Source organism: Aspergillus sclerotioniger, assembly GCF_003184525.1.
Source record: "Aspergillus sclerotioniger CBS 115572 chromosome Unknown BO94scaffold_23, whole genome shotgun sequence".
Taxonomy (NCBI): domain Eukaryota; kingdom Fungi; phylum Ascomycota; class Eurotiomycetes; order Eurotiales; family Aspergillaceae; genus Aspergillus; species Aspergillus sclerotioniger.
The window spans coordinates 581,141-599,121 of NW_020291013.1; the positions used below are offsets into that span (position 1 = coordinate 581,141).

Here is a 17,981-nt window from a genome sequence, read left to right on the forward strand (position 1 = left end):
ATCAGTGACACCGTAGTCTGACGCGGTCACCCTCTTGGGTTGGTGGCCAGAATTACGGTGGCATCATGCATGAGCAGGAATGGGGCGCCGTGGAAAGCTGCAAAAAGGGAAGCCCCTTAGTGTAAGGACGCCACGGCTCGTTGCAACTTAAGACAAGGCGGGCGCTATGTAGATCCACTCCCGAGACTCCTGGGTGAAGAGTCGGTGACGTCTACATCTATTGAGAATCATGAAGCCGTATCCAACCTATAGCGGGGATATGGGGCGGGAGTAGAAACAGAAAGTGGAAATGTGAATGAGACCTACTCCAGTAACAACAGATGCTGCAGGGAAAAGATTCCAAATTCCCTCATCTCCCTCTGCGCAGGACAGTCCAAGTGGTCACGGGCGGGGGAGGGACCACTACAAGGGGTTAGCACAAGCCATCTCTGCAGTCTGCATAGGGGCCCCCGGTCAGTGGTCGGTGTTGTTTCGGAAATGCAAGGTGGGTGGGAGATCATGGAATGTTCGCACGTCGCACTGCTCGAAGAGAACAGTCAGGTTTTGCCGCGATCTGCGGGGCCCGCGAAGGCACCCAGTTCGGGGGCGTGCTCAGAGATAAGATCCCTACACACAAGCCAGGCCCGTTGGCAAGACGGGTCCTTGGTCGACATCTCCGCCAACCAGTAGATGGCCTTGGCCACCTGCGCGACTACCCTGCGGAACTTGGCAGTCCCCGGTTTGGCCAGAAGCAACAACTCGATGATGAGTACGGTGGTTGACTGCATGAGATAGTGTAGGATGCACCACCAGGGCGCGACCCGATAAACCCAAGAGAGGTCAGGGGGATCAGGTAGTAAATCGAACATCTGGCACCCAGTCTCAACACACACGCTTGCCATGGTCTCGCAGAAACGGCTCGGTGGGTCGCTGCCGGAATTTTTCTGGGCGAGACGGCTTAGACAAGGTTGCGTAATAAGCAGTTTGGTGCTGTAATAGCGAAACGCGAGGCTCACTCTCTGCCTCTCGAAGGCTGGTGCTCCCTGGCCGAAGTGAAAGGCAGGCGGGAGACGGGAAAGCCACGCTTCTATCTTGGCATGCAGCATGGAGATGTTCGCTTCAAGCTCCCGCCACGATTTCCGAGCTGCTCCTGGGGAGTATAGTAGGTCAACAGACTCTCGCATGACCAGTGCTAGGTCGATGTGGTAAAGGAAATAGAGCGAGGTGTTCGGCGTCAGCACTTCGATGGCGCCGGCAACAATCTGTTCGCTCTGATTTACTGGCGTCGGCCCATGGGTCCGGAAGGAATCGGGCGACCCGCCATTGTCAACCGCTTTCCCAGGGCCTCGAAGACAAAAGGTCTCCATGAAAATAGTTCGAGCGTCGTTATCAGCAATGAGTTGAACTACCTTGTTATCCATAAACTCTTCCTCCCGGTAAGGCACGGGCAGCGGGGTGGTGCAGAAATCGTCACTGGTGCTCGGTGGTCGGCCCGTCATGACACAGAGGGAGTTGTCCAGCATGTAAAGCGACCACCACACCCGATAACGGGTCTCTTTAGACACATGAACAATGGAATTGCTTTCGCTTCGTAAATTCAGTCCCATTGTAACAGCCGAGCGAAGAGATATTCCACAAATTCTCCAGGACCTGGACGACCATGTGAATCAGAGAAGGGTACGAAGAACGTGGTCCCTGGGCGAACCAGAACTGGGCGCTTGAAAGGAAAACAGTCAGATGAGGTCCGTACCTGTTAACTTGCCCTATAGACATGAGATAAAACGAAGTTAGCCCCTCTACTTGTACTTGTTGCAGATTCGGATGCTCGAGCAGTGCGGTATCACTCATGCTGAGCTTCCAGGCCCGTGAGAAGTAGACGAGGCTGTCGTCCGACCCATTTTCAGTCTCGTTGTACAAATGACGCGCGTGTCTGGCAGCGATAGCGAATATCAAGTTGAGAATCGCAAGCCATCTTTTCCCCGGCCGTACGTAAGGCGCCGAATAGAATGATTTGTACTGCGCCAAGAAGATCATCTTGCCCACAATCGGAAAAGTTGGGTGCACGGCATGAAAATAGCCATCGACTAGCTGGTCAGCAACGGTGACAGGAGGTCGTTGGGTTGGGTCGACCTCATCAATGACTGGGATATCCGAGTCGTCCAGGAAGAAGTTCACGGAAGAGACTGATTGGCGATCCCAGGTTTCTCGTGGGGATACCGAGTTGGACCGTTCCAAAAGGCGCTTCAAGCGATACATCCATGCAATCTCGGAATGTTCACCCACGAAGCCCATGGCCTGTATCTTCTCGTCACGGTTAAAATCTTCGTTGGTATAGTCCAGGGCTGCCAGCGAAGAACCCGGGGAAGGGTTCGACAGAAGGGCAGCATCGGCTACTTTGGAGGCCGATAAAGACGCCGACGCACGGTGGCCGCCGGCGACCTGTTCATTGTCGTCCCTTTGCTGTGACGTGGGTTGTTAAACAAAGTTGGGAAGGAGACTGCAGGGTGAGAGGCAAATGATATGATGGTAGGCAGTGAAAAAAGACCTTACATCGTTTAAAATCTGGTCGACGTACTGTGCCATCTCCGGTCCCAGCTTGGGAGAAATCTCTCGCAGAAGGGCTTCATATACCTGAACCTGGGTTGTCAGATCACCGAGCTGCCTAGTACCCACCGTCAGAACTGTTCGACACCAATTCCATGAGCAGTCACACAACGCACTTGGCCATCTTTTCTCGCTTGCGGTCCCCATACGAGCAGCGGATGCCCGACTCCTGGCACCGCTGGCAGGTTGGACGGTGGCCGCTGCATTTGGCCTTCTGGTCCCGACAATTCTCACAGGCCCGGCTGACCCGTCCGCTGCTGGTCCAGGTGCTGTTACTCGCCGTCCGGGGGATGGCCACCTTGGAACTCACGGCGCGATCCCCAGGGGCGCTCCGGGAGGTGCCAGCAGCGGGGGTCTCAGCATGGCTGGATGGGACGGGCTCGTAAGAGACAGAAGGGCCCAAGGACGACTGCGGCGGGTACTGGGGGACCGGCCAGGAACGGTATTTGGGCTCAGTGCCGGGGAAGTCGGAGGAAGTGGAGGAGGAAGAGGGATAGGAGGGATATGAGAAAGGAGGGGGCCGTTTGTTGTCGCTCATTGTCAAAGAAAAGACGAGACGAGACGAGAAAACTTGTCAGCCCCCTTGGTCCCAACCCTCGTAGCACGGACAAACCCAGCAACAGCAAACACGGGAAATCGCTAATCAATCAGGAGTGGGCGCTGGGGATAGATAGGGTCACTATAGACTAGGAAAGAACAATAATAGTGGACAAGGCTTGGTTTGGGTGTCACACAGTCTCATGCCGACCTCTGGACGCTTGTTGGCCGGGAGGGACCCAGAGCCGGTCGAGGACGAAGTGTGGTAGGCTGGAGGTGATTGCCGGGGCTGGTTTGGTTGTCTCGCCACAGTTGGGCGGAAATCGGCTCGCGTCTCCGGAACACCAAGCCCATCCGGCCCAGAGGCGCCCATCGTGGTAGAATTCCCACCCATGGATCACTCCCCCCTCTGACCACCCCCTCTCCGCACCCTTGATAGAAAGCTGTTGAGAGCTTAGATATCCCACCGCCCACCCGGATTTTTCTAGGGGACCAGCTCAACCAGCTCGCTCGTGATCCGGATTGCGTGGTGCCTCGACCAGCCCTCGGGGCGCCGCATGACAGGACAGCCAACCCGCACCAATGTTTGTGAGGCGGATGTCGGGGCCAAGCTGGAAGTCGAATCCTCCTGTTTAATAACCCTTCGGCGGTCCTTTCCCCTTTCCCCTCCCACCATCCAGTCCAGAAGCCCTCCGACAAGATGATCCGCTCGCTGCATCGGAGCTCCACGCTCACCAGGAGACGAGAAGAATTTCAAGCCCCCGCGTCGACTCGAATGAGAAAGTGTCCCACTCTGTCAATGGCGCCACCTACATCAACCCGATGTCTTCTAGTCACCTGCTTGGCCTGACGTCTGCCAGTGGCGCAGAAACTGGTCGAAATGGACTCTGGATGTCTGGATAAGGCGAACCCTGAGGGTGCCGATCATCGGGGAGGAACGCAACAACCCCACCCCGTCGACAGTCCAGGGGTATGTGGTAACGAGTTCAGTGCTTCATCTGGGGTGCCAGCATTGACGATGACGGCGAAACATGGCCACCTTTCCTTGGGATCGAAGAGGGGGTTGAAGAGGGGCTCGCGACATGCTCAGCAGACTTTATCGCCCGATCATGGGAACCTGCTGCCTGTTAAGGTAAGCAGTACATTAGATGCAACTTGTAACCCACAGGGCCACTTCCTGTCTCTATTTACTGGTTCCGATGCCCCCCTCGCCTTATTGTTGACTCTCCTCCTTAGCCAGACCTATTGAACGACAGAAAAAGATCGAGGGGCAATCCCGCAACCAGCCAGACCAGTTTCTCCCCCTTGTCGATGATTGCCGGCAACAGAATACTCGAAATTGATGGACAAGGTTTCTCGTAAAGGTCGAGTAGCAAGTGAAGGGACATCTATACATCTACTGCTCTTCAAGACCCAGAGGGTCGTGTGTCCGGAGAATATGTTGAAGTGGCCAAGGTTGCACGACGTTCAGGTCGTCATGGTCACATGTCTGCCGGCTTGGATTCCTTCCCTCGGCCGTCATCCATAAAAGTGGATGACGTCGTGGCATGACGATATGGCGATATGGCTCTCAACATGGTGCTTTTCATCTATCCATCACATGCTCACATTTGGCGTTTCTTGATGCGCTTTGCAACACAACTGCAGTATGTACTAGGCGGGTCGTCGTCGTCTGAATCGCTAGCTTTAGAAACCTTTCGAGCTTTGAGCAAGCAGAAGCAACTGCAGGGAGAAACGCGTTGCGCATCCCACCACTATCCTTACACATGCTAGCCGCAAAGGTGTTGCCAGATATGGCAAAGTGAGTGGACCTAGATCAGCCATACTGACAGCACAGTTACCAGGCATCAAAAAACTGATGCGGGAGTACCAGAAATCAGGGAGTGGGGGATCTGTGGGAATTTGTTGTTGCTGCGGCGATTGTTTTTGGAGTATTGGCCTTGTGACAAGGTCGCGACACCTGGAGGTGCAAAACCACCGAGCATTGACTCCACACCCAAACCTTACGGATCTGGGGGCATATAACTCAAAAGTGCTCTTGGGTTCAGCAGAGATTGCGGGCGAGGGGCCGACCATGGCACCGATTTTGTTTCCTCGGATAACCACTTGCCGGTCCTCCTTCCCGGGTGGCCCACGAGCATGGGCGACGAACAGGATTGACCAGCACAGCTCTCGATGAAAGATTCTGCCTGGTGCTGGGAATTTCAAAGGCACAGGGGTGGCATGTATCACGAGCCGCGCCCTGTATTTGAATCGAAGATGGGATTCGTCAAGGTGCGCGTTCTGGTGAGTGGGTTCAGGCAGCCATTTCGGGGTCAGGTCGAGCTGGAGACGAGCAGACATTAGCCAACGGCCACAAAGACTGGAGCATAGCTTTACTTTGCAGGTAGCACTCTTCGCGTCCGCCGGCATCCCGGGATCGGTGCTGCGCAGGCTGGCGTCGGAACACGCGAGTATTCCCGGATCCGTGCTTAGACGGGATCCAGTAGGCACATTGCAATAGACCAGTATCCGAAGAGAGCGAAGCCGGTCGATAGAGGGTGAAGATGATGATGGAGATGGAGATGAAGATGAAGATGGGAAATGTTTCGGCCGAGGCGGGGGAGAAGACCGGGAAAGGGGAGTGCGAGGGGGGTCAACCTGACCTGCCAGGCAAGCCAAGGCTCCGGCTCGCTGGACTGCACGACATGCGAAGCGACTCGATGAAGGTGGGAGATTGCCCGTTCAAATATGCTTTGTTCCACCGGCCGAGACTTACTCGGTACTTAGTTCTTCGAGGAAGCGCGGCGGGCACTATTGGCGAGGAAAAAGGTTCCGCACGGGGAAGTGGCTGACGGTGACCCTCTTCCTGTTCGTCTTCCCTCTTTCCCACTTTCCTCTCGCTGGGCGCGGACCATCTGTTTTTCCTCCTTCAGCGTCGCATTTCTTTACCTCCGGACCCAGCCAGCCAGCCAGCACGCTCCGTCGTGGGAAGTAAGGGTCATCGGGAGGCACGATCGGACGATCTGGATGCCAGATCCATCTCGATCTCCAGCAGGATTGAGAGAGAGGCGAGGTGGCACGGAGAAGCTGGTCAAGCTGGGTTGGGCCTTTTCAGCTGGCCTTAGGTTGCCAGTCGCCAGCCAGTCCTCGACTCGACCATCGATCGCGTCGCTGGCTCTCATTGGCCCCGGCACCAAATCCCGAATACCCCCCTCGCCGGAGCGCTAACTGCATCTCTCCATTCTCCATTCTCCAATCCCCAATCTCCAGACAGTTGCGATCTACGGAGTTAGTACTCCTCCGTCCTCGTCTTCTCTGCCTAGCAACTATCTATCTATCTATCTACCCCGACTCGGCAGTGAAACCGACGCCCTTCGTCACGAGCCTCCCTTGCCATCGGTCCTAAATTCCTACCATGTTCTTAGTGGTTCGCGTCGCTCTGACGAACAGCGCCCTGAACGTCGCGTCGACCGAGGTTTCGGTGGCGCTCTCATAGATCCGCATTAGCGCGCCTCTCCGGTGACCTCAGCTCCCCGACGGTCTACACTAATCTTTCCCGCAGAATATGCCCCAGAATCTTCTTCCGACGCTTTGCCTTCGCTTCCGAATCCACTCGAATTGTCGGTCGACGGATGGACTTGCTTCGCATCATACCGTCTCTTACGCTTGCGGCCGTGACACGTTCCGAAACCCACCAAAGCGATGACGATAGCTTGCTCGTGGCGACCGATCTACACAGCTCCCGAAAAACACACGTATACGCGTGATAATCCGGGTTGGAAGCCAGTGGTCGGTTCACCTAGCAGGTCACCTCTGTATTCCACATCCCAACCGAATGGCAGCCAGATCAAGTGCAGGATACATAAACTGGAACGCGGGAGAAGTGCCAATTCGAGGAAGACCAGGCGGCCAATAGAACCCAGCAGGTCTGGCCGGCCCTCCAAGGATTTGGGGGCGGTCTGTGCGACGCGCTTTTCCTGCAGCCACTCCGCGGAGATCGAAATGGCGGCTTCAGGCCTTGGTCTGCACGTGTCTGCTGCAGGGTTTGTTTCGTGTGCGGTTTCCAAGTTGCCATGCTGCCTGGTCTTACTTGAAACCATCTGACGGGTCCTCTATTCAAGGGTATAGATAGAGTGATGGACAAGACCTGGCAGTGGGGTGGGAACACAAGCTAGCGTCTTTGTAGAATAGTGCAGATAGTCGTATCCGTAGAGTGGGCGGAGGGCATGGCCTTTAGCAGTATCTAACCCAAAAACAGCCTGATATATATTCTAATCTTTGCTCAAAATCCATTCAATGGCTGCTACCCTACTCTAAATGTAGACCTGCCCAACCAATGCTTCTTAAAGTTTGTGCTGTATCGGGGATGGCGACCTCGGCTGGGCTCGGCAAAGCCGCCCGCCCGCCGACGTGGCCGACCTCGACGACCAAACTCAACTCTCCATCCCTCATCGGAGAATAAGCACCAACCCGTCCACGTCGCTCGTGGTTGTTCCTGGCGTGATAACCTGCATCGTCATGACTCATGAACCGTAGAAAGCATCCCAGAACGACCGACGAGGTCGATTGTCCCAAACGGAGAAAGTTTGTCGCGTGAGTCTCCCAATGACCGCTACAGGATCTCCAAGACACAACGACTGATCACATCCCAATCTTCTAGTTGTCAACGGTGCCATTCCCACAAAATCAAATGCTCAGGGGATCAGCCCTGCGCCAAATGTCGCCAGGTCGGCTGTGCCGATGAGTGTCAATACGCGCCGCGGGATCGCCAGGTCCGAGTGAGCGAAAGGTAGGTGATACAGCAATCCACTGATGACTCACGGGCTTTTCTAGCACCGGCATGCGTTGTCTAATTGGCATTTGACTGATCGATTTCTGCCAAGTTATCTGCGACAGTTGCAGGCCGAGAACCAGCGCCTGCGAGAACAACCGACGCCCTCGGTCAACCCGACCGAGCCCGACGCCGAGACCGGTCGCGGCCCGTTGCGAGCGGCAGAGGCGTCTGAGGAAAGCAATCCCAACGTGCGCAATCCCTTGATCGGAGACCGTGCCTGGTTCCACCCCTATGATCCTTCAGCGCCGCCCATCTTCGTGGGTGAGGCGGCGTGCACGGCCTTTGCCACGCGCTTCCGGCGCTTCTTGACCGGCAGCAATGCGACCGCGCATATTACGCGCACGCAGTATGTTCGGGATGAGAATATCGCCGCTGCCAATGCGGGCGATATCTCATGGCCGAGTCTGCACCAGGCGCGGCTATTGCTGAAGATTGCCCTGCGTCAGATCGGCTTCATCTATCACCTGGTCTTGCGCAAGTCGACGCTGGAGAAGCTCGAGGAGATCTACCAGATGGGCGACTTTGAGTGCAAGGTCAACCAGTGCAAGTTCTTTGCCTTGTTTGCGTTTGGCGAGGCCTACTCTATGCGAAATGAGCCGGCCTCAGGGTCGAGGGTGCCGGGGACCAAGTACTTTGCGCGTGCGTTGAGCCTGGTGCAGGTGCTGCCGGAAAGAACGAGTATCACGCACTTGGAAACGCTACTACTACTGGTATTTTTACGGTCACTCGTGAGTTTAATGCTGCTCATACTAAATGCACCAGTCTCTGTTCTCATATTATTTGAACCGACGGCACTCCGCCTATGTCTTGATCGGGAGCGCCATGCGCCTGGGGCTATCCATCGGGATGAACCACAATGTCCCTGAGTCGCAGCTCATCGATCCAATTGAACGGCAGCACCGGGTGCGCATCTGGTGGACGATATATATCTTCGATCGCATGTGGGGATCGAAGATGGGCCTGCCGTCGCAGATCCTAGACGACGACATCCATCTGGACATGCCGTCCAACATGACGCCGACGCAGTTGCACGAGGAGCAGTTCTCCGACACGGAATACCTGAAAGCCAACATCAGCCTGGCGCGGATCGTGGGTGAGACAATCGCCAAGCTATACAGTCGACGCAAGTACAGCGAAACATTCCTGCAGCGTGTGCAGAAGCTACTGAAGGCGCTAAAGAACTGGGTGGAAACGCTGCCGGAACATCTGCGTCTCGACCAGGTAGAGCCGGAGATGAGTCGGACCCCGGTGGGCTCGCTGCATCTGTCCTTCAACCAGGTAGGCCGCTCCCCTCAATCCCCTCATCGAAGTCGATCTCTAATTAGTTAGTGTGTGATTCTCACCACCCGACCGACCCTCCTGCACATCCTCATCAAACTCAGCGAAGCCGACGGCACCCGTTACGAGGACATTGAGGAGATTTCCCAACCGGTGCTCACCCTCGGGGAAGCATGCATCCACGCCGCGCGCCACTCGCACTCCATCATCCTGACACGGTGGATCAACGGCACGCTCCCGACCTTTGGGTTCTTCCACGCCCATTATCTCTTCTCGTCCGCACTCGTGCTAGCCATGTCCAGCTTCACTCCGATCGGCAGCCCAGCGGACCTGGGAGCCTTCGAAACGGGAATGGAGGTGCTGCGGTCGATGAGCGAGAACGGCAACCTGGCGGCGACGGAATTCTACCACAACCTGGAGCAGGTCAAATACTGCCTGGACCGGTATCTGAGCGAGCGTCGGCGCGACTCTCGTAGTCGCCGGAATGCAGCCGCAGCCATTGGCCCGGGAACCGTGTCTGCCAGCGATGCAGCCGCGTCTGCAGCCGCGACAGCAACCCCGGCATCAAGCACAGCACCACCACCGCATGCTTTGACGGAGGGACCAATGCCAACGGACTTTGGGTTTCATCCGGCGACAGCGGTAGTGGAGGGGGGTATCGTGCGAGATGCGACGAGCGGGTTCACCACAGCGATGGCATTTATGGAGCCGACAATGCAAGATTTTCTCGCGCAGAGTGATTTTGACTTGGGGATGTTGCATCCGGTGGATACATTTATGAATGATGAGAATGCGTATGCGATGGGGTACAGCTGATAAACCAAGTACATATAGAATATAAATTGGATATAGATCTATTTCATGGGGAGAAAGTACTACAGACAATGTAACTCTACTATACCTGGCCCATAAGCCCAACATATATGTCGTAGGCCATACATGGTTCATTATCGATCTTGGTAGTTATTATCTATCCCCTAACAGAGAAAATCGAAATTTATCAACTCTACATTTCATTCATTATCTACATACAGTCGGTCCCTGGCGATCAGTAGCGCAATTGCTTCTCGGAAGCTTCGTAAGTCAGTGGTTAAATACTATACAAACGTTCTAAACTATACAAAATAATAACAAACAAACAAACGGGGTATATCATTAACAATCTAAGGATCTAACAATCTAACCAAGTATCGAGTATCTAGTATCTATCCCCAACAAAGCAAACACAAAGGCCAAGTCTACCTAAAACTGTTTAGTATCATGAACCATCCCCATCACCATGAATCATGAGCATCATCAAACTCCCCAGGAAGAGAAGTAATTAATACCCCCCCTTCCCCACCAACCCAAACTTCCTCTCCACCCATCGCTGCATATCCAGTCCTTTTCGAGTGATGATAACTACTAGAACTCCGCCGATAAGAGAGAAGAATACACCTATCACATAGCATATTAGCATACCCTCTTTCAAAGAAAACAAACAAACAAAGAGAGAAAGAAGGGGGAATCTTACAGATCGTAAACGTCCACCCCACACCAATCGCCCCAATCAACGGATCCACCGCGGCACTACTCCCCGCCGAGAACAGATATTGAATGATATATTTCCCACTGATGACTTCGGATCTGCGGTGGGGGAGAGCTTCTACACACCATTTCCAAACCCATTAGCCCAATCCCAATCCCCAATCCTCCCAAACCAAACCAAAAGAAGCAGGCAAGGGAAAAACATACCAGCAGCATACGTATTCAACCCATTAAAAGTCCCCATGAGCCCCACGCCGCCAAAAAACGCCGCAATGATGGGAACGACCATGCCCCCGACGCCCTCCTGCAGGGTCCAGCCATAGATGAGTGCCGCAGCAGGCAACACAAGAAACAGGGTGATGAGACCGCTGTTGAGCCGGTCTTGGGGAAGACGGACGCCGTTTCGCTTGACGATCCATTTCTTGACCATGCGGTCGGAGAGCCGGCCACCGAGGATGGAACCGACGAGGAAGCCGGCGCCGGGGGAGAGGAAGAAGAGGCCGGAGACGAGGGCGGTGGTTAGGTGGAAGCGGGGGTTGAAGATGGAGCGGGCGGAGGTGAGGAGGCCGTATTGGAAGGTGGAGAGGAGGCCGCAGGTTAGGTCCTTTGTTTAGCATTAGTATGATTTGTGTGGATGTGTAGGGTAGGGTCAGGGAGTATAGAGTTGAGATGGGGATGGTTGGGGGGGTATGGTCAGGGGAGTAAGTGGCATACAGCAAGGAAGATATTAGGGTACACCCAGAGACGGAAGATACGGGTGGGATTGAATGCGGAGATGATGTGGAGGGTCTTGGTGGTTCGTGAGTAGGGTTTTTCGGTGGCAGTCGAAGTGATCTTGGTATCGGCCGACGGAATCTCAGGCACGAAGAGAAAGGACAGGATCAGGCCGAAACCGGTCATGGCGACTTGCACCCAGAAAATGTTGCGCCAGCTGGCCCAGGTGACGATGATTCCACCGATACAGGGGCCTATCTTGATCAGTATTGTGTCATTTGTTGGAGTATAAGAGAGGGAAAGAGAGAGAGAGAGGGTTACCAATAGCCGGTCCCGTGACGGTGCCCGTCATGAAGAAACCCACGGCCGTGCCCCGAACCACCTACTCTCATCAATACACACCCAACACACGATATCATGGGAGATATGGGGGGATACCGGCTCAAAGATATCCGCTAGGATAGTCTGCCCCATCACCATAAATGACGTCCCCGTCAATCCACCCAGGATCCGAAACGCCGTAAACATCTGCATATTCGTCGCCGCGGCCGTGCCCGCCGAGCAGCCGCATAGCACCAGAATCGCAATATTATACGCCATCCGTCGTCCAATTAACTGTCCCATAGGGCCCCAGATCAGCGACGAGAAGCCCATGGCCAGTAACACGCCGGCGTTGGTGACATTGAGGATCTCCTCGGTGGTGTCGAACTGCGTTGCGATCTCGGGCGTGGCGGGCAGCAGCGACGTGCTGTTGAAGGTCACAGCCAGGGTCATCCATGACACGATGAACAGGATGATGGATTTGCGCCAGAAGGGAAGGTCGTATCCATTGGTGATTGCTGACGATTTTCCGGATGTTTTTTCTGACGTAGGCAGGGTTTTCTCGCTGGCCGGTGCCGTGGCGGCCTCAGGCGCGGGCTGGGATTCGAGATCGGGCGCCATGGCCGGCATGGGTCCCTTCATTGTCGATGTCAAAGTGAATCTGAATGACTGAGAGGGGATCCATTTCCATGGCGTCTTATCTATCTTATAGCTGGCGGACTTGTTTCCGACCCTCGGCTTGCCGGTTGTGTGGCCGACTGCTCGCTCGGCCACGCCGGGGTCCTGCGCCGACCTCGGGTTCGCCCGCCGACGCGCAACTGACCTGGCCTGCCTGCACTTCGGGGAATTGCTCGCGTGTTCGGAGTAGTAGTTGACAGGTACGAGATATTTATAGCCTACACGGGACACGACATGACGATAGAAAAGAAAGATATGTGCAATTAAATGCTACTCGGAGTAATCATCACAAAGTAGAACGGATTCAATTATGTACGGCTAACAATCCAATCCCTCCATCTCTCCACGCCAAGTCCTTACAGCAGGATCATGCCAAGAGCAGCGCCAACGGCGGTCACGGCGTACGCACCCAGCTGCCAGTTGCCAACCCGGACGGCACTAGGGCCAGCAACGCCAGCAGCAGCACCCTGAGAGGAGCTAGAGCTGGCGCTGGCAACCGAGCCACCAGTAGGGGAAGAGGTCACGCTGCCAGTGCCCGCGGTACCGGCCTCCTTGAGCAGAGCAGAGCAAGTACCAGTGGCAGCGCTGGACGAGGTGGTAGTGCCGTCACCGCTGAAGTCACAGGCGCTGGCCTTGGCGCTCTGCTTCTCGTAGTACTGGTTCATGACGAAGCTGAGCTGCTGCTTGGTGGAGCACACACTGTACGAGCCGTAGGAGCCGGTGGTGGAGTTGCTCGACATGCCATCGCAGTAGTCACCCTTGGCGCAAATGTAGTCAAACAGGTCGCCGTACTTGCTCTCCTTGACCGAGTCCTTGACCACGCAGGACAGAGAAGCCTCCATGCAGCTGCAGAGCTCCTCGTTGGGGGACGGGGGCAGGGTGCTGCTGGCCTCCCAGGCGGAGCCGACACTGGGGCACGTGGGGGTGGCGGTGTTGCTGGCGGACCAGCTGTTGCTGTTCACACCGGTGGCGGTGACCTTCTGCATCTGGGAAGACAGGTTGGAGAAGTCCTTGAGGGTGCTGACGCTTGTGCCGTCCACCGAAACCAAGCCGTAGTCGTTGTCCTCCTGGAAGTACATGTAGACGATACCGCCGCTCCAGACGTCGTTCATCTGGTCACCGAAGAGGACGGGGACATCGGTGAAGGTACGGGGAGAGGGGTTGTTGCAGCCATACTCGGAGAAGAACGCGGGCACGGGGTAGTCCTTGAACTCCTCGGTACGAGCCTGGTAGCCAGAGGTCTTGAAGGAAGAGTCACCGCACCACTCGTAGATATTGTAACCGAAGAAGTCGATGCTGTCGGCCGAGTCGCTGCAGGCAAGGTAGCTCTTCAGGTCGTCACGGATGGTGGAGTCATCGTCGGTGGCATAACCGACACCCAGGGAAGTACGGTAGTTCTTAGCCTTGATGTAGGCCTTCATGTCGCGCACGGCGGCCTTGACGTAGGCAATGGAGTTGGTGTTGTTCTGGCTGTTGGCGACCTCGTTACCCGCGAAGAAACCGATGACGTTGGTGTAGTTGGCAAAGGCATCGATAACGCTGGTGTAACGGTCGTACAGTTCAGTGTTCCATTGGGGGTCGTCCCGGTTGATGGAGGTCGAGGGGGTCGACAGATCGGTGATGAGGTAGATGCCCGCATCCTGCAGCGCCTGCATACACTCGGTGTGGTCCTTGGTCGGGTCCACAGCGTAGGTACGGATCACGTTGGTGCGCAGTTGCTGAAGGTAGGGGATGTCCCGCTTGCAGGTGGTGGCATCGGCCAGGGGATCAGTGTAGTCCGTGGTGGTCGAAGAGGAGCCGTTGGTGGCAGTGTAGTCCTCTGCTCAAGGGTTAGCTGTGTCGATGGCATCAACTGCTGAGCTACATACGCTGATAGGCAACACCACGGATGAAACTAGAACGGTCAGTCGGTTGCTGAGACAGGATGCAGATCGATATAACTTACAATTGGGTGCCGTTGTTGGAGTAGAAGAACTTGTTGCTCTATTGCCAACCAGCCCAGTCAGATAGCGAACTTGGGTCACTGCAGGATGCTGAACGTACCTTGGCCTCGATGGCGGGCAGATCGGCGGCAATGGCGCGGCCCAGCAGGAGCGAGGCCCCGGCCAGGGTAGTAGCGGAAAGCTTCATGATGTGAGATGGTTGTGTAACGAGAGTTGAATGTGGTGAAGTAGTTGGTTCTAATAAGTAGTCTCGTTGATATCAACTGCCCGCAGGAGAATCGATAGCCAAGGAGATGGAAGAGAGTCTAGAAGTATACAACGAGTGACTGACGGCCGACACACTGGGCCGTCGAGATATAGTTGGGTGGTTGGGGGGGAGAAAAGTGGCTGGGAAGGAAAGAAAGAAAGAGATGACGAGAGAGGAGAAAGAGGGAGGAAGAAGAAGAAGAAGAGGCCCGACGAGGGGAGGCGAGGTACTTGACCGGAGGCGAATGACGGGGGGGGGGGGGGAAGAGAGCAGGAGAGAGCCGGCCTGAGTGGCCCCGGCCCCTGCTGGTCACTCGGCTGGATCAAGGGCCGATTACGACGCCTCCGCCGTAATAATAGCAGGTTCCGCCGTGATTGGAGTGCCGCTCCCTGTTGATCTCCAGGGTGGATGGTACATTGTATGACCATGGGGCGGCCCTCCATCCACCATCTCCCAAGTCCCAACTGCCTTTCGTCTTGGTCCTACTCTTATTTGGCCAACGCCCATGTGGCAGTGTCACCGATCGTCTTGGTCAACAGACAAGCCTTTCTTCCGGGCAGCATCGTGCGTGCATGGAACCATCCCGCGGCAAACAATGGGAGAGGGACAGAGGAAAGCTGGTATCGTAAGTATGGCGGTATGGCGTATGGCGCTGGGCTGAAACAGGGTAACTTGCCCCAGGACCCTGCGGGATGATTGGCCCAGGACCCTGGCGTTTCTTTCGATACGAATGTATTACAGAACTGTAACAGGTCCAGACTCACGCCGAGCCGGGTTCCTTGTTCCTGACCCGGACCAACAGGGCAACTCCCTGGCTCATCCATCGCCATTTCCGTCCCTGCCGCTGGCCCTCGACCTCTCACAGGCGCTTCCGGTCGGAGGGGTGGGGCGTCTGTTTATTGCGATTCTCATGGACGGCTCACTCGATGCACGCATCCCAGGGTCGATGCATCCGGAAGCATGCCCTTGATTTACCTTTGTTGGTTCTCAGTACGTCTTTTCCAGTTCCAACACTCTACTCTACTCTCAGGCCTCCCTTCATCCCTGATTCATCCCCAATGGCAAACAACGTGCAATAAGTAACGAATGAAAAGCAGCCTGCCGGATCCAGCGGGCCTCCGCCAAGGATGCCAAGAGCGCAACCTGCTGGGCGGTAATTGACCGTACGGCGTACCAGAGTGTAATACGCGGAAGAGACCCTCGGACCCTGTGCAGGGTCTCAGGGTCTGCCCAAGGGCCCGGGAAGTGTAAACCATGGTAAGGCCCGGTAACTTTGCGGTAACAAATCACTCCACACCATCCCCATGAATGAAACACGACCCCCAATGGGGATTTCTATTATTCAATCATTGTTATGATTGCTTCATGTTGTGTTGTGATGCTACATCCCTCTTCATCATTCTTCCGTATCAGCCGTGTTTATTTATAGTGTTTGACATTGATGAAATGCTTGTTTACGCCGGCCGCTTGTTTTATATACTTCCGTCATCCCAGACATTCCTCGATAGTCTCCCACCCCATGAAGCAGATGTCTGACTCTGTGCCCCTACAATTCCGAGTAGAGCATTCAGACCGGAAATGACCGGAAATGCCGCAAACTCAGGAGACAAAGATGACCGACCGCACAAAGAACGGGAAGCCAGCTGTGATCGGCTGTCGAAACAAGACACGGGATAGATACCAAGCGTTGAAAGATCATCCATCGAGCGGCCTCCTAGTCTATCAATAGCCCAACCACTGACTTTGGCCGCTTGTCCTCTCCTCTCCTTTTTGCTCGTCCTCCTACAGAGTAATCTGACCACGCATCTGCCAGCGTTGTCATCATCGCAGCCATCTCAGCCCTCCAGCCCCCTCAAAGCAAGGGATCACCCCACTGTCAGTACTCCGTATAAAGCACGGAGTATGGAGTACAGTCTCACCGGTCCAACCGGTTGTCCACCGACCGACGTCATAATAATGGCTTGCGCTGTTGAGCTTGTAGGCGCCACAATCGCAACCAGACAGCCTTTGTCGTGCGGTGCGACCTGGCGGTTTGGCGGATGGCTAGAATCGTTGCCTCTTCAACCGCCGGTGCCTCACCTCGCCGCGGGAGCGTTTACAACTGCACGGCATCCTTCGTAGCACCGATCCTTTGTTTCTTGTTCTCCTGCTTGGGTTGGAGTTGCATTGTTCGATCGTCGAGGTGCGGGTAAACGGTTGGTCAGAATGTCAGTTGGTGGCACAACATCTGCAAAACTTCAAAGCGGTGGAAGCCCACCTCGGCGGTGGAATATGGATCCCAATCGAACGGTGATATTGAATCAGACTGACGACATCATGTCTGATGCTTACGGAGTACGGAGTAGTCTCAACGGCCTGGAAGAGCCGTGCTGAACCCTTGTGGCTGTGGAAGCCAGTGGCTTATACATGTGGCTCAACTATGTGGCACAGTCAACTTAACAAGCCACACCTGTGGCTAAACAAGACATCCGCTTATATAAGCACAGAGTTGGGGTCGACCAATCATAGGCCACCACATGGGGCGACGCGAAACAAGCCAGGGGCTGGAATGCTTCGTCGGAGTTTGACTTTTTGATGACGACACACCAGCCAACAGGCCATCTCATGGGGCCATTCATTGTGGTGGTTGATGTCAAAGAGACTTTCCGCATCATCTGTGATAGCCATAGTGCTGCCCAATATAAAACTCCTACCTGACAGCCGGGACAGGCGTGCAACATGCTGGAAGAGAACCCAGGGATTCTAGGGGATTCCCGATTTCCAGGAGTGAAATTTCTTCACGGTCTGATCCCCTGGGACAGCCAAGAGCCCAGACATCATGATGATGGATTGTGCACTCCGCTGGCGAAAAGCGAGGCCAAACTTCGTTAGTCGAAGGCAATCTGAGGCTTGGCGTTCCGTAGTCGGCATTCATCTTTTTCCCATTGACAATTCTCTGTCTGGGAAGCGCCAGGGGCTTGAATCACAGAAGTCAAATCCTCCCCACCGGCCTGTCAGCCACTGAGCTTACGGCATTTCTCTGCGGTCGATGGGGAAGTTGGGGGGATCATTTTATCGATCTGGTCCTGCCAGCCAATGGCCGTCGTGCTCGCAGCGGAGACTAGCGGGAGTAGTGTGGCTGTGTTAATGCTGCAGCAACCCAAACCGAATAATGAGATGTGTTGACAATCAACCTGGAACTGGACGCGACACTCTCCTTTCATGCTCGGCCATTGTGGGTGACAGTGTCCTGGCCGGCGGAGGTATCTCGCATTTCCTTTCTGGTTTTTGTCGCTCGTTATTGCTGTCATTGCGCGGTCACCAAGTGGCGGCCTTCCTATATCATTCCACTCCTGAG

General features: G+C 55.1%; 6 protein-coding genes across 6 annotated transcripts; 2 read left to right on the plus strand and 4 right to left on the minus strand.

The window, feature by feature from the left end:
- Positions 1-536: 536 nt before the first annotated feature.
- On the minus strand, positions 537-3,121 carry BO94DRAFT_471469 (putative C6 transcription factor; the record flags this gene model as incomplete). Its single annotated transcript, XM_025608381.1, has 4 exons — positions 537-1,629; positions 1,730-2,439; positions 2,530-2,641; positions 2,700-3,121. The coding sequence occupies 4 exons, from the start codon at positions 3,119-3,121 to the stop codon at positions 537-539; spliced, it is 2,337 nt and encodes a 778-aa protein (XP_025465077.1).
- A 1,467-nt stretch (positions 3,122-4,588) lies between these two features.
- BO94DRAFT_173668 (uncharacterized protein) lies at positions 4,589-5,759 on the minus strand. The gene has a single exon (XM_025605933.1). It carries the CDS (start codon positions 5,530-5,532, stop codon positions 4,807-4,809), a length of 726 nt encoding a protein of 241 aa, XP_025465078.1. The 5' UTR covers positions 5,533-5,759; the 3' UTR covers positions 4,589-4,806.
- Positions 5,760-6,544, plus strand: BO94DRAFT_173629 (uncharacterized protein). Its single transcript, XM_025605932.1, has 2 exons — positions 5,760-5,828; positions 5,890-6,544. The coding sequence occupies exons 1-2, from the start codon at positions 5,808-5,810 to the stop codon at positions 6,328-6,330; spliced, it is 462 nt and encodes a 153-aa protein (XP_025465079.1). The 5' UTR covers positions 5,760-5,807; the 3' UTR covers positions 6,331-6,544.
- Positions 6,545-7,627: 1,083 nt separating this feature from the next.
- BO94DRAFT_548607 (transcription factor domain-containing protein) lies at positions 7,628-10,030 on the plus strand (the record flags this gene model as incomplete). The annotated part of the gene is made up of 5 exons (XM_025613410.1): positions 7,628-7,695; positions 7,763-7,880; positions 7,936-8,664; positions 8,699-9,214; positions 9,266-10,030. 5 exons carry the CDS (start codon positions 7,628-7,630, stop codon positions 10,028-10,030), a joined length of 2,196 nt encoding a protein of 731 aa, XP_025465080.1.
- Positions 10,031-10,357: 327 nt separating this feature from the next.
- BO94DRAFT_626408 (putative MFS transporter) lies at positions 10,358-12,482 on the minus strand. Its single transcript, XM_025617355.1, has 6 exons — positions 11,894-12,482; positions 11,777-11,837; positions 11,456-11,709; positions 10,949-11,345; positions 10,728-10,859; positions 10,358-10,651 (listed from the first exon to the last, which is right to left on the minus strand). The coding sequence occupies exons 1-6, from the start codon at positions 12,416-12,418 to the stop codon at positions 10,536-10,538; spliced, it is 1,485 nt and encodes a 494-aa protein (XP_025465081.1). The 5' UTR covers positions 12,419-12,482; the 3' UTR covers positions 10,358-10,535.
- Positions 12,483-12,740: 258 nt separating this feature from the next.
- Positions 12,741-14,774, minus strand: BO94DRAFT_537549 (glycoside hydrolase family 72 protein). Its single transcript, XM_025612297.1, has 4 exons — positions 14,498-14,774; positions 14,400-14,437; positions 14,323-14,348; positions 12,741-14,273 (listed from the first exon to the last, which is right to left on the minus strand). The coding sequence occupies exons 1-4, from the start codon at positions 14,582-14,584 to the stop codon at positions 12,811-12,813; spliced, it is 1,614 nt and encodes a 537-aa protein (XP_025465082.1). The 5' UTR covers positions 14,585-14,774; the 3' UTR covers positions 12,741-12,810.
- Between the last annotated feature and the right edge of the window lie 3,207 nt (positions 14,775-17,981).